The sequence below is a fragment of the Callorhinus ursinus genome, unplaced genomic scaffold, assembly GCF_003265705.2.
Source record: "Callorhinus ursinus isolate GAN/ISIS: 27379988/994484 unplaced genomic scaffold, GSC_fseal_2.0 scaffold20, whole genome shotgun sequence".
In the NCBI taxonomy this organism is placed as follows: Eukaryota; Metazoa; Chordata; class Mammalia; order Carnivora; family Otariidae; genus Callorhinus; species Callorhinus ursinus.
The window spans coordinates 18,267,300-18,282,443 of NW_027397082.1; the positions used below are offsets into that span (position 1 = coordinate 18,267,300).

Consider the following 15,144-nt stretch of genomic DNA (forward strand, 5'->3'; position numbering starts at 1 on the left):
TAATCTCTATATTACTCAGTTGGTGGAGCAAGTGTTGCATGCTCCACCAACTGAGCCAGTCAGGCGCCCCAGGGCTAATCCCTTTAATACATCAAGAGCACTTATAAATTTTTGTTTTGTTTTGTTTGCACTTACAAATTATTAAGAAAAAGATAAATAGGGGCACCTGGGTGGCTCAGCTGGTTAGGCGTCTGCCTTCAGCTCAGATTGCGATCCCGGGATCCTGGGACTGAGCCCCACGTCGGACTCCCTGCTTCTCCCTCCCCCTGCTGTTCCCCCTGCTTGTGCTCTCCCTGTGTCAAATAAATAAAATATTTTAAAAATAAAAAATAAATAAATAATCCAGGGAAACCTGGGTGGCTCAGTCAGTTAAACCTATGCCTTCAGCTCAGGTCATGATCTCAGAGTTGTGAGACTGAGCCCCACATCTAATTGGGAGTCTCTTTCTCCTCTCCCTTTGCCCTTCCCCCCACTCTGGTGTATGCTCTCTCTCAAATAAATAAATCTTTTTTTTTTTTTTTAAGATTTTATTTGAGAGAGAGAGAGCACAACCAGGGGGAGCAGCAGGCAGAGGGAGAGGGAGAAGCAGGCTTCCCACTGAGCAGAGAGCCCAACATGGGGCTCTATCCCAGGACCCTGGGATCATGACCCGAGCTGAAGGCAGCCACTTAACCAACTGAGCCACCCAGGTGCCACAAGTAAAATCTTTAAAAAAATAATAAAAGTCATATATGCCAAATCAACATCATACTCAACAATGAAAAGCTGAAAGCTTTTTCTCTAAGATCAGGAACAAGACAGGAATGTCCACTCCTGCCACTTCTATTCAACATAGTACTGGAAGTCCCAGCAATCAAAAAAGAAAAAGGAAGTTAAGACATTCAAGCAGAAACAAGAAACTCGAGGAGCTAAAAGGCCATGGGGAAAGGACCCCGGGCCACAAGTGGAATTAGGAAATGTGGCAAAAGGGGGGCACCTGGGTGGCTCAGTCATTACGCATCTGCCTTTGGCTCAGGTCATGATCCCGGGGTCCTGGGATCGAGCCCCATGTCGGGCTCCCTGCTCACCAGGAAGCCTACTTCTCCCTCTCCCACTCCCCCTGCTTGTGTTCCCTCTTTCACTGTGTCTCTGTCAAATAAATAAAATCTTAAAAAAAAAATAAATAAACATCTGGCTTTCCTATCATAGCATGTTGCCATCTATAACTAGAATGAGGTCTTAGATCCTGTTGTACAATTAAGAATAAACTCTTGTAAAAAAATTTTTTTAAATCCATAGATACTCAGTTTCGTGTACAAGAATATTCACTGTGCAGGGTGCCTGGGTGGCTCAGTTGGTTAGGCGACTGCCTTCGGCTCAGGTCATGATCCTGGAGTCCCAGGATCGAGTCCCACATCGGGCTTCCTGCTCAGTGGGGAGTCTGCTTCTCCCTCTGACCCTCTTCCCTCTTGTGCTTTCTATCTCTCATTCTCTCTCTCAAATAAATAAATAAAATCTTTAAAAAAAAAAAAAAAGAATATTCACTGTGCAGGGCACCTGGCTGCCTCAGTCAGAGGAGCATGTGATTCTTGATCTCAGGGTCATGAGTTTGAGTCCCACACTGGGGGTAGAGTTTACTTAAAAAAAAAAAAAAAGGAATAACCACTGTGGTTCTATTTGTAGTAGCAAAAAACTGAAAAAACCCGAAACATCTACCAACATTACTGGTTTGAATAACTTATACTATTTCCATACGATGGAGTATCATGCAGCCATTAAAAATGCGCTGCTGTGTTATAAAATGAGCTCGAAACTTACGAAACACTGCATATGAAACACTGCTACCCTGTTTGTGTAAGGAAAAATGAGTGGAAGCATATAATAGTACATTCAGAGAAACTGTGAAGACAGAATCAAGTCCCAGGAAACTGAGCTAAGATGGAATTTTAATTTTCATTTTATACTATTAGATTTAACAAGTATATTTGAAAATGAAAGCATGAAAGGAATGAAAAAAATACGTTTTTTTTTTTTTTTAAGATTTATTTATTTTAGAGATAGAGTGTGCCCACGAGCAGGGGAGGGGTAAAGGGAGAGGGAATCTCCAGCAGATTGTGAGAACGGAGCCAACGCAGGGCTCAATCCCATGACCCACGAGATCATGACCTGAGCGGAAACCAAGAATCGGATGCTCAACCAACTGAGCCAGCAAGGCACCCCAATTCAATTATTTTCAAACACTCTTAGATTAGTGGTTTTCAACCTCAGCTGCTCATATCAGAATCGCCCAATAACTTAAAAAAAAAAGAAAAAAAAATCCTAACACCCAGGCCCCACCAGAGAGTACCAGAGTCTGACTCAGCTGGTCTGGGATGGGTCCTTGGGTATTAGTATTTTTAAGTTTTCCAGATGATTCTAATTTTCAGCCAGTGTTGTGAAATCACTGATTTAGACCAGGAATTAGCAAACGTTTTCCATAGAGGGCCAGTTAGTAAATACGGTAGGCCCTGTGAGCCACATAAAGTCAGCCACATATTCTTTCAAGCACGTTTAAAATGTAAAAAACCAAGCCCCATGTTGGGTGTGGTGCCTACTTAAAAACAAATAAATAAATAAAATTAAAATGTAAAAGCCATTCTTAGCATCTAAGCATTACAGAAACAAGCCGTGAGCTGGACTCACCCATAGGCCATTCTGCCAACCCCAGTTTAGACTGTGCACATTCTGGACTATGGCCTGGACAAGGCACCATGAGACAAGGTATGGCCAAGAAAAGCCAGCAAGCTGCTGCCAAGAAGGTCTGCAGTGAACTCATAGGTCTCACTCCAGCCCTCTAACTGGCACCCAAATTGTTCTGGTTTGAGTAGGTGGGAGGGCTTTGGACTCACAATAAAAAATTCCCAAGACACGTTATAAACCAGCCAGTTTATTATTTTGTAGTAAGATGGGTAACTTTTACCCTGCAGACTGATGTACCTATGTCAGCATGAATGGTGCATGTTCCTCCTAGAGGCAGTTACATGGAAAACCAACTTACTATTAAGTTACTTGGCAAGTATGGAATCCAAACAAGGGGAGGCTAATCTTAAAACCTACACCTACCTTATCCATGAAGCTAGGGCACACTTCCCCAGCTCAGGAACAGTCCCAGCCTCCAGAGTTTGCTGTTGCCTCTTTCCTTCCCATCTTGCTCTGGCCAAGCACTGTCATCTCCTACAGCTTTATGATCAGCTGACTTGGCCTCGGAGTCATATTTCTGCTCACTGGTTTTTACTGTTACCTCCACTGTTACTGACAGTTAAGGTTCTGAAAGGGGCACATCAATTGCTCCCACGTTCCAACTACAAAACACAACAATCTTGTTGGGATGCTCTCCCAATCCCACCCTACTCGAGTTTTACCACCTAATATGCTTTATAAAGGTTCTTCCCATTTCCATCAGCACACACACAGATTACCTATAAATTTGCCTGACTAATGTAATCAAATTCCTACTGAGGATTGAACTTTTTAATTATAGTTTTTATTCTTTCACCTTCTTGATCAGTAATTTCCAACCACATAGGAGTTAATGAAACTAATTCTGTGTCACCACTGTCACTAAAACAGAAATACCAAGTGATACGTACTTTTCAGATTGTTATTTTGTTCTCTAAAATGTAAAAAACAAGGAAATGCAGTCCTCAATTTAGTACTATTAAGGGTCATCAAAAAGTCTTTGAACAATAGAAAAGTTTGTTTTCAAATTAAAAAACTAAACATGTATTACAAACATTACATGTTAAAATTACAGAAAACAAAATATTTAGACTAACCGCATGGCATTCACACTACACCAGAATTTTGCCTGTAACAAAAGTAAATTTTATCCCAAAAAGTAGTTAAGTCCATGCTCGCTGAAAACATCAGTCCTAAACCCCATGAATGAGGATAAACTACACAGTGCATGCTTAGCAAACAAATACATTTACCACTCTTAACTGCCCCTTCCCAAAGCTGTGAGGGGTAGGACGGATGAAATGTGCACAACAGGCAGAATTCTCCAATTATAAAAACTCATAATGTGACCTTTACTACGTCTTGGGCAATAGCTAAGATTTTATCTGTGGGAACCCACCTCTGAAATCACAACAAAAATCAATAGGAAATGATTTAATATAAAATATACAAATTTCTCAGTATGAGGACTTTCACAGAACAGGGAGAGGGAATGACAACTAAAATTTTTCTTTTTCTTAAAAAATAACACACCCGTTATGTTGTCCTTGCTACTCAACACTCAAAAACAAATCTGTACAAAACTACGAACACAGAAAAGGACCAGAGAGGATGTTACGAAGCCAAGTCTTCAGACCTATTCTAAACTGCTGTCCTCACCAAGACCCTTCCTTAATAGAGCTGAGGGTTTCCCAAGTCCACTGGGGAAAGTAACTGGTCTTGGATCATCACCCCTGCTTCACCACAGATGGCCCCAGGTCACTCACTGTCAAACTTAATGGAATTGACCTGGACAGAGATGGAGCCTCCCCGGTAGCTGCCCCGCTTCTTCTTGGTTTTCTCATGCCGGAACGATTTGCCTTTGGTGAACTTCAGAACCTGATTGGCACGCTCCCCCCAGTCTCCAGCTGCACCCCGCTGGTAAGCAGAGAGAAGTGGTTAATACACAGAAGGACATCAAGGCCCTACTTTCTTCTCCCTCCTCAAGGCAACTTGAACCAAAAAGCTGCCCTCTCTTCCATCCATCCCCCTTAAGAATGGCAAACACCCTCTCCCCTCACCTTGGCATCAAAGGAATTGTCTGCCACTCGAGAATCTACCTCAATTTCCTCCTCCCTGATCCTTCGGAATGGGGATGATGCCCTTTTTTCTCCCTAGAGAAGAATGAAGTAAGAAATAAATTAAAGACAGAATGGCCATTCAACAGAAAAGCCCTCCTTAGCTACACATGTGCACAAGTGCCAGGCCAGGCAGAGAGTTGTCAAGATGATCCCAGATTTTTCTTTCTACTGTTGTTTTTTTTTTTTTTAATTTTTTTTTTAAAGATTGATTGATGGGGGGGGCAGAGAGAATGGAGAGGGGGCAGAAGGAGACACAATCTCAAGCAGACTCCGCGCTGAGCACAGAGCCCTACTTGGGGCTCAATCTCACGACCCTGAGAGGAAATCAGAAGTCAGATGCTTAACCAACTGAGCCACCCAGGTGCCCCTTTCTACTCTTTAAAGGCTGGCTCCTGAGAAGAAAATAAGATAACTTACTTTCTTCCTTTTCGGAAATGTGTTGGGGGTCTGGGGCTTTATCTTCTTGGCTTGAGGAGTCTCTGTCTCCTTGGCAGCCTCATTCTGCTTCCGCTTCTTTCCTGAACCTACAAAACAAAAAGCCAGACTCAGGAGACCAGTTTTGTGTCCCTCCTCCTGGGTTCCCACACCCAGGGCATGCAACTGGAAGCCTAGCCGTGGGCCTCCTCTCCCCACCCCATCCCCCAAGTGTATATCCCACCCATATTTGGGGGGACAAGCTAAGGAGGCAGATTCTTTGGATATAGACCTGGCTTAGAAACTGCCACTGCTGCCTTTTTCTTTTCTTCTTCTTCCTCATCGCTTTCCCTGTCTGCTTTTCCATTCTGGGTAGTCAGTGCAGAGGTCCCATTGGTCTTGAGGGCTTGGGGCCTTACAGTGCCCTTGCCCTTAGGCTTCTCCTCTTCTTCCTCACTGGAATCATCAGAGGAAGAACTGCTGCTGCTCTCGGCCTTTGCTTTCTTTGTGGAAGCTGCCTTGGAAGAGGTTACAACTCCTGCTGCCTTCTGTGGCTTCTTTCTAACTGGAGATTTTGACATTTTCTCTTCCTTCTCTTCCTCACTGCTAGAGCTATCTGAATCCGAGCTGCTGTCTCCACCACCCTGGGAGGCCTGTCTGGCAGGCAAAGATGGAGCTGCTTTGGCGGCTGCCTTGGACTTGGGGGTGACGACAGTCTTCTTTGTCTTTTCCTCTTCACTAGAACTGCTCTCCTCCTCGCTGGAGCTGCTATCAGCCTTTCTGGTGAGAGGCTTCTGGCCACTACCTGCAGGTTGCTTGGGAGTTGTGGCTGGTTTAGCTGCAGGTTGCTTGGGAGTGGCAACTGGCCTACTTGGTATATTCTTGGTGGTACCGGCTGGCTTGGAAGGAGCTTCATCCTCAGAACTGTCAGAGTCTAGAGAGAGAGCAAAGAATAGATAGAAATCAGAATGAAGAGAGCCCCTGGAGCTCCCAATGCCCTGAGGGCCTCCATATGCCTCACCTGAGTTGTCTGAAGAGCTGTCTGGTGCTTTCTTTGCTGGAACTGATTTAGTGGTTGTTTTAGAGATGACTGCCTTAGCTGGGGGTTTCTTTTCTTCCTCAGAACTTGAATCTGGAGAGAACCTATGGCATTAGGCTGGGACCAGAGTCCCAACCCAACCAAAAGCAACAAAAAGGAGGCTGCAAAGACCCACACAGAAACTTAAGCACTGTCTTGCTTCAGTGAAAAGCAAAAGGCATAGAGACATTTTTGTCTTTTGTATTCCTCATCTACTCCCCAAACCCATTCTCCATGGGTGGGGACTCACCAGACTCATCGCTGCTATCCTCACTGCTCTCCACAGGCTGTTTCTTCTCTGCAGCTTTCTTGGGAGCCTGGGTTCCCAGGGACTTCTTGGATAGGGCAGAAGGCGGGGGGACTGAGCTATAGGGACCTGTTTAAAAAAAAAAAAAACAAGTGTCAGGGCAACTGAGTTCCTCAGTCAGTTAAGCATCTACCTTCGGCTCAGGTCGTGATCCCAGGGGCCTGGGATGGAGCCCCGTATCAGGGTCCCTGATCTGCGGGAAGCCTGCTTCTCCCTCTCCCTCTGCTGCTTCCCCCTGTTTATGCACACATTCTCACTCTCTCTGAAATAAAAATTTAAAAAAAAAAAGACAAGTGTGGTGGTGGGGCTCCGTGCTCAGCAGGGAGTCTGCTTGGGATTCTCTCCCTTTCCCTCTGCCCCCTCCCCCTGCCCCACCACGCACATGTGCTTGCTCGTGCTCGCTAAAAAACGAGTAAATCTTAAAAAAAAAAACAAAAAACCTCACCTGGCATTTTCTTCATGGGCTTTTTCTGCTCTTCCTCCTCCTCCTCCTCCTCACTGGAGGAGTCCTCACTGCTGGAACTCTTTTGGGCAGGGGCAGCTGCGGCTTTCACTGGGGCCTTGGCCACAACTTGCTTTTTAGGTACAGTCTGCATCATGAAAAGAAAATTCGTTACCACAGGAAAAAGCTGGTCCAACTAATCTTGCCAGGAAATGGAGACACCCTCACCAACCCCCCACCAGGTCCCCTGGTAGAAGTTATGATCCAAACCTTCTTAAGTACGGCCGCCGCTGCCTCCGAGTCCTCACCGCTGCTGCTGCTCTTGCGGCCGGCCGCCTCACCGTTGGCTAGCTTAGGTGCCAGCCGAGCTGGGGTACCCAAGAAGGGAAAAATACGGTAAGGGTAAGAAGTATCAAGGCCTTAATGGGCCACGAAAACCTTTAGCTCAGAACTTAGGAGTCTATTAATTCTCTTGCCTTTAGAGCAGGCATGAGGGAGACTGTCACGGCTGACTATCAAAGGATGACTTTCCTGACCAATTTCAAGCAGAAAACTATCTTTAACAAACAATACGATGTAGTGGTGCCTGGGTGGTTCAGCCCATTAAGTGTCCGACTCTTTATTTTGGCTCGGGTCATGATCTCAGGGTCATGGTATCAAGGCCTGTGTCAGGCTCTGGGCTCCAGAGGGGAGTCTGTTTGTCCCTTTCACTCTGCTCCTCCCCAAGCTCATGTGTAAGCTCTAATAAATAAAATCTTTAAAAAGAAAATAAAAAAGATACAATATAAATAATTCAAATGTGCCCTATGAAATCTTTCATTCTAACTTCCATTCAGAGAAGCTCCTATAAATCATAACCTGTCATCACAAGAATATTACAGAAAAGAGTTTAAATTCTCACACGTCCCATGGAGTGAATACAGAGGAGAAACGATGGCAATGAAAAGCACAAAGGAGGGTGTCTGGGTGGCTCAGTTAGTTAAGCATCTGCCTTTGGCTCAGGTCACGATCCTGGTGTCCCAGGATCGAGTCCCGCATCGGGCTCCCTGCTCAGCAGGGAGTCGTCTTCTCCTTCTGACCCTCCCCCATCTTGTGCTCTCATTCTCTCAAATAAATAAATAAATAAATCTTAAAAAAAAAAAAAAGCACAAAGGATAGATGTATAAGCGGTCATAACAGAATGGCATTTGTGGGAATGTAAATCATCTATGAAATGGACAACAATGGCAAATGGATACCTCTTTTTTTTTTAAAAGATTTATTTATTTTAGGGGTACCTGGGAGGCTCAGTCAGTTAAGCGTCTGCTTTCGGCTCAGGTCATGACCAGGCATCCTGGGATCAAGCCCCGCCATCACACTGGGCTCCCTGCTCAGCAGGGAGCCTGTTTCTCCCTCTCCTCCCCGCTCTTGATCTCTCCCTAACGTCTCTCTCAAATAAATAAAATATTTAAGAGAAAATAAATTTAAAAGTAAATAAAGATTAACTTATTTGAGAGAGAGAGAGAGAGAGAGACAGAGCACACAAGACTGGGGGGAGGTGAGGGAGACAGATTCCTCAAGCAGACTCTCTGTTGAGTGCAGCCCAATATAGGGCTCAACCCCACGACCCTGGGATCAGGACCCAAGCTGAAATCAAGTCGGACACCCAACCAACTGAGCCACCCAGGTGCCTCTGGATACCATTTTAAAAACACATTTTTCCTCACTGCAGACTGTTTCTCCAGTTACTAACCCCAATAAAAAGCCTCTTTAAGTGGGGGGGGGGGAGACACTAATCAATACTTCTAGCTCAACAATTAGTGCCATTTCACCCGTGCTAAATGAACAATTTTTTTGAGAGAGCACACGTGCACGAGCATGCACACATGGGATGGGGAACGGCAAAGGGAGAGGGAGAGACAAAATCTTAACCCAATGCAGGGCTCAATCCCAGGACCCTAAGATCATGACCCGAGCTGAAGGCAGAAGCTCAACCGACTGAGCCACCCAGGTGCCCCTGAATGAGCAATTTTAATACCAGTCCCCAGAGCAAGCTAGTCCCCAGCCTGGTCTCTTGGGAACAGAAATAGTACCTGGTTTGGCTGAGCCTTTAGTCTGAGCTTTAGCTGCCACAGGTGTTGTCTTTGGCTTCTGGTTCTTTGGTAACTCATCTTCTGAGCTTGAGTCTGAATCGGAATCAGAGCTCTCGGCCTTCTTAGGAGGAGCTTTAACTGCCTTGGGTTGGGGCTTAACTCCCTTCTGTAAGGAAACACACAATGAGGAGAATCAGCAAGAGGTTCTGGGTACCCAAAGGGCATCCTAAGGTGGAAACCATGGTAGACTTTTATTTTTTAGGAGCTAATGGAACAGTAAAAGCAAAAGAAAGCTGAGCAAGACAACATCTGAGGGCGCCTGGCTGACTTAGTTGGTAGAGCGTGCAACTCTTGATCTTGGGGTCAGGAGTTCAAGCACCATGTGTGACACAGAGTGTACTTAAAAAAAAAAAAAAAGCTTCTGGAAAGGACACCAAATTCTTCATGAGAAACAAAAATACTGGGGTGCCTGGCTGGCTCACTGGGTAGAGCATGCAACTCGATCTTGGGGTTAGGAGTTTGAGTCCCACACTGGGTATAGAGATTACTTAAAAATAATTCAAAAATCTTAAGGAAAAAAGGAAGGAAGGAAGGAAGGAAAGAAAGAAAGAAAGAAAGAAAAAGAAAGGAAGACAGAAAGAAAAACAAAGAAACAAAGAAAGAAAAAGAAGAAAGGGAGGAAGGAAGAAAGAAAGAAAAGAGAAAGGGGAAGAAGGGACAGGAAGGGAAGAAGGTAGAAAGGGAGGGAGGGAGAAAGAAAGAGGGACTCCTGGGTGGCTCACTTAAGCGTCTACCTTCAGCTCAGCTCATGATCTCAGGGTCCTGGGATTAAGCCCCAAGCCAGGGGCGCCTGGGTGGCTCAGTCGTTACATGTCTGCCTTCGGCTCAGGTCATGATCCCAGGGTCCTGGGATCAAGTCCTGCATCGGACTCCCTGCTCCGCGGGAAGCCTGCTTCTCCCTCTCCCACTCCCCCTGCTTGTGTTCCCTCTCTCGCTGTCTCTCTCTGTCAAATAAATAAATAAAATCTTAAAAAAAGAAAAAAAAAAAAAAAGCCCCAAGCCAGGCTCCCTGCTCAGTGGAGAGTCTGCTTCTCCCTCTGCCCGCCCCCACCCACCGCCTGGGAAAGAGAATGGGTTCCTAGATTCAGAGTACGACTTCACCCTCACGTATCCTTTCCAAACTTCATACATCTACTTTCTCCTCCATGGTTACCTATTATATATGTTTTATGTATTTAAAGATTCATTTTATTTTAGAGAGAGCGCATGCATGCTCATACATGGTTAGGAGTGGGGGGAGGGGCAGAGGGAGAGGGAGGCAGAAAAGCAGACCCCTTGCTAAGCAGAGTCCAACTGGGGCTAGATCCCAGGACCCTTAGATCATGACCTGAGCCAAAACCAAGAGTAGGAGGCTTAACTGACTGAGCCACCCAGGCGCCCCTTATTTATTTATTTTTTAAGTAATCTCTACACCCAACATGGGGCTCAAACTTATAACCCTGAAATCAAGAGTCCCATGCTCTACTGACTGAGCCAACCAGGCACCCCCATAGTCACCTGTTATATACCCACCGCCAAACCTTGGTTCCAAGCTACAAGCCAAGACTTTAGGTTTCTTCTTTCTAATCCCTTAAACAAGTCTTTCCTTTCCCAAGTTGCAAACCTGAACAGGCTTTTTCTTCTTGTCATCGTCCTCCTCATCATCACTGGATTCTTCACTGCTGCTGCTCTCTGATGCTTTGGCTGCAACCTTTCCAGGATGCTGAGGCAAACTGGCCCGCTTGGCAGGTACAACTGAACAAAACCACAGACCCCAGTGAGAATCAGCCATATAGTACAGGCAGGCTACAAATCCCTTTCTGGGAACCACTAACCCCAATGCCCTGTCCAACCTTACCAGCATTCTTAGCTGGAGGTCCTGGGGCTTTTTCCTCCTCACTGCTGTCCTCACTGCTGTCACTGGATGAAGCCTTCTTCTTAGCCTTCTTAGTTACTGGTCCATTTGCCTGTAACTTCCGCTTCGGGGCCTTGGCAGACCTGCTGAGATAGATGAGGCTAACTTTTGGGGGATCAGGACCTTCCCACACCAGGGAACACAGCCTGACTCCTTGGGGGAAAAACAGTCACAGTGGTACAGGGAAGACTTACTTGAGCCAGAAGCTGTAGATGTCCAAGAGAGAAGAGGCGTTGGCGTCCTGTTGGGTCTATAGGAGAAAAAAATAACTTCATAAGAATATTTTATCCTGGTTGTTCTAGGGGGAAATCGGATTTTATTTTATTCTCTCTTTAAAAATGACCTGCTTTGGGTGCCTGGTGGCTCAATCAGTTAAGTGTCTGCCTTCAGCTCAGGTCATGATCTCAGGTCCTGGGATGGAGTTCAGTATCAGGCTCCCTGCTCAGCAGGGAGTCTGCTTCTCCCTCTCCCTGCTGCTCGTGCTCGCTTGCTCTCTTTCTTTTTCAAATAAATAAACAATATCTTAAAAAAGTGACCTCTTTTATACCTGCTATATTTCGTGTAATTGTTACATCTTTGTGAGACTTCTCCTACTTGAAAAATAATCTATTTATGTACTTCCCAATTTTTGACATCAAAAACTTGGGTTACTCCTACAGTTTGTCACCGTCTATCCCTAGTCAATCCTATTTATCAAAGCCTTTTAAAAAATCTTCTTTCCCAGGATGCCTGGGTGGCTCAGTCGGTTAAGCATCTGCCTTTGGCTCAGGTCATGATCCTAGGGTCCTGGGATCCAGCTCAGTGACAGGCTCCCTGCTCAGCAAGGAGTCTACATCTCTCTCTCTCTCTCCCCCTGCCCCCTTCGTGCTTGCACGTGCGCACTCTCTCTCAAATAAAAATTTTAAAAAATCTTTAAAAAAAAAAATTTGCTTTCTCTTTGCTTTAGCAATGCACCGTCTAGGAATTATCCTTACCTGTGAAACAAGGACACAAACATTAATGGAAGAGGGTGTTTCCTGAGATGTGGTTTATAATACCAAATCATAGGAAACCAGCCTCCAATACTGGTTAAAAAGCTAAGTTATATACTCAGTACAAAATTACATTCAGCTATTAATTACACTGATAGAGATTATTTGATGCAAAAAAAAATCACAAAGCATTACAGTACCAACAAGAGTATAGGCTCAGAGTTAGATGTGTACAGATGTGAAACTCACCTCTGCCTGTTATTACTGTGTGACCCTGAGCAAATTACTTAATCTGAGATTGTTTACTTCTCTCTAACATGGAGATAATGCTATACATCTTATTAAGTTGTTGAGAGAATTAGAGATAATGCATATAAAGGACTTAGCAACTGGAATCACCATCTGGCCCTTAGTAAGTCTTCCAGAAAGATTAGTTTTTGTCATATAAAAAAATCCTGATTCCGAAAGGCCCAGTCCATCCAGCCCATTGTGAAAATACTTTTTGCAGCCTCCCTAATGGTCAATTCAAAAAACAGTTCTAATATGAAAGCAGTTGTAGGAGATCACACGGCAGGCTGTCTCAGCTTAAGGAAGTCCTTTCTGAAGCTGATTTGATTCTGTCCTTGTGCAGCCTGATTCTGCCACAAAGAAGAAACTTATCTTAAAGGCTAAGAAGACTGTCAAAGACTACACTCTACCCTCTCTCAAGATGTTTTCCCATGCATCTTTTTTTTTTTTTTTTTAAAGATTTTACCTATTCATTTGACAGAGAAAGCGAGCAAGCCCAAGCAGGGGGAGGGACACAGGGAGAAGCAGGCTTCCCACTGAGCAGAGACCAACATGGGGCTTGATCCCAAGACCGTGAGATCATGACCAAGCGAGGCAGATGCTTAACAGACTAAGCCACCCAGGTGCCCCATGACTGCTTTTCTTTAGGGAGATTCCAAACCTTTCACATTCCTAGTCCACTTTTTACATGTGTTTGGAACACCCTAGATTACCGTAACTATGATAACAGCTTTCACTCACTGATGCTTCCTGAGCACCAGGCACTGGGATTGCCACTTCATATTTATCATGTTACTGAAATTCACAAAAATCTTAAAGTAGATGATGGCATCTCCCGTAGGAACAGAAACAAACTCAGAGAGGTTCAGCAAGATGTTCAGGTTATACATTTTAAGAAAACAGAGCCTGGTCCCAAATCTAGATGTGTTTGATTCCAGAAGTCAAAGATCCAAGCCCACTGCTTGGCAGGGCTATGATGCTCAATTTTGCTTTGGTATACCTAAAAGCAGAACCATGCCTCTACTCTCATTCACTTTTTTTTTTTCATTTTAAAGACCAAGTACATTTCCAGTTCCAGTTCTCCTGGGAAGAGAGAGAGGCCGCAGCTTCAGTGGTGCCTGCGGTCACGGGGGTTAGAAGACTCCTGGTGCGGTGAGCGCCGGGCCCTTTTCGGCCCGTGGGACCTCTCCCGGCTCCTGCTTCTACTCCGCTGACTACGCCCCTCAGAACGTCCACTGGGCCGGCTGGAGTGTGTGTCTGAGCTTCGGCCTCGGTCTCTATCTCGGTTCTTTTCTTCTCTGGTTGAGGACCTATGTTCATGCTTCAGCTTCTCTTTCTTCGGCTCCTTCTCTCTGTCCCCTTCTCCACCGCGGCAGGTTGCCCTGACCTCAGGAGAGCTGGGCTGGTGCTTCCGCATCTCCCCGGGCTCTGACTTCTGACCCCACTCTGAGTTCCTGTTGCTGCGCTTTTTAGAGCCAGGGTCGTCCTTTTCCCTTACCACCTTGTTTCTGGGTGGTGACTAGGGGGCCAGCTGCTCCGCCTGGACCTCCCGGTCAGTCTTCTCTTTGTCTTTCTTCTCTTATTCTCCTTTTTGTCTTTTTTGTGTTTTGTGGGTTTGTCATCTTCAGAACCCTCTGATGAACTCACTGAGGGGGTGTGAGCCCCACAGCCCCTCTCCTGGAGTTCTTTGGTCACATCATCTATTTCTTTGGAGTCCTTGGGAGCTCGATAGTTGTACACATGATCCACTCGAATAGTTCTTCCTTTGATCTTGATCCCATTAAAATTGTCAACAGCCAGAATTGTGCTCCTCTGGTCTTCATAGCAGAGGAAACAGAATCCTTTGGATTTCCCAGTCTTCTTGTCCCGCACCAGATTAATGTTAACAATCTCCCCATATTGTGAGAACACACAGATGATGTCCCCTTCAGTCAGTTCATAAGGAAGCCCTCCCAGGAAGATCCAGGCGCTGTCTTTGTACTCGGAGTGCCAGGACACCTTATCTGCCACCCCAAGCTGGACCTCACGCTCATTCAGCTCGTTGATCAGCTTCACTTTAGTTAAAGGGTTCATCTTCTCAGGTTCGCGCTCAGCACCCTCACTTTCTTCTTTATTAACGAAAATCCCTTCCCTCATTTCTAAAGCAATTTTATCTTTGAGTCCCGGGCAAATTCGACTGAGAGTTAAGGTCAAGTCACGCTTTGTATCAGCCAACGTAAAACCCAAGAAGGAACCAAGAGCCTCCAACGCCTCCGGTGGGACACCACGCTCCCTCCTCCATGCCGCACTCCGCCAGCCACGTGACCTGCGCCACGAGGATCCCACGCTGCCGTCGCTGCACCGCTCAACAGAAAAAAGCAACAAGACTCAACGCTATCTAGTGAGACTGCATGGGGGACCAGGTGCCGAAACTCCAGGCTCTAGGGTCACCGCCGAGAGCTCGGCACAAAGGCTGGATTGGCGGACCCTAGAGACCTCGGTACCCGGAAACCTAAACATGTCAGGGCCCGAAGACCTGTGGTCATCCCACCCGAGCCCTTGTCCCAAGGCCGCACTCACAGCGCCTGTTGCCTTGGCGAATTTATTGGCCACCTCCGAGAGCTGGTTATCGCGCAGAAAGCCGAGCACAAGGGGATACAGGTCGCTGGGAACCACGCGGCGCAAGCCGGCGTCCGCCATCCTCCGGGCAAAACGCGTCACTACCGTTGCCGACGCTCACGACTCAGGAACTCGTGAACCCGGAGGGGTGAGGGCTGAGCCATTGTGACGTAATCGCGCGGCGCGGGCGCACGGCGGAAGGG

General features: G+C 46.0%; 1 protein-coding gene and 1 pseudogene across 2 annotated transcripts; both read right to left on the reverse strand.

Moving 5' to 3' along the window:
- Positions 1 to 2,885: 2,885 nt before the first annotated feature.
- On the reverse strand, positions 2,886 to 15,091 carry NOLC1 (nucleolar and coiled-body phosphoprotein 1). Of its 2 annotated transcripts, none has more exons than XM_025880704.2 (13): positions 14,903 to 15,091; positions 11,279 to 11,334; positions 11,028 to 11,167; positions 10,794 to 10,924; positions 9,131 to 9,296; positions 7,329 to 7,426; positions 7,062 to 7,206; positions 6,560 to 6,685; positions 6,253 to 6,363; positions 5,524 to 6,165; positions 5,235 to 5,341; positions 4,758 to 4,850; positions 2,886 to 4,614 (listed from the first exon to the last, which is right to left on the reverse strand). In XM_025880704.2, the coding sequence occupies exons 1-13, from the start codon at positions 15,020 to 15,022 to the stop codon at positions 4,456 to 4,458; spliced, it is 2,094 nt and encodes a 697-aa protein (XP_025736489.1). In that variant the 5' UTR covers positions 15,023 to 15,091; the 3' UTR covers positions 2,886 to 4,455. The 2 variants fall into 2 exon arrangements, with proteins under 2 accessions (XP_025736489.1, XP_025736488.1); XM_025880703.2 differs by having other exon boundaries at positions 11,028 to 11,170.
- Positions 12,943 to 14,882, reverse strand: LOC112830697 (RNA-binding motif protein, X-linked 2 pseudogene; annotated as a pseudogene).
- Positions 15,092 to 15,144: the final 53 nt, after the last annotated feature.

Coding starts and splice junctions, on each gene's coding strand:
- NOLC1 (XM_025880703.2), bottom strand. CDS start 15,022: ATGGCGGACGCCGGCTTGCGCCGCGTGGTTCCCAGCGACCTGTATCCC. Junction 10,925..11,027: donor ACCTCCAGCTAAGAATGCTG/GTAAGGTTGGAC, acceptor GGTTTTGTTCAG/TTGTACCTGCCAAGCGGGCC. Junction 4,851..5,234: donor CATTTCCGAAAAGGAAGAAA/GTAAGTTATCTT, acceptor ATTCTTCTCTAG/GGAGAAAAAAGGGCATCATC.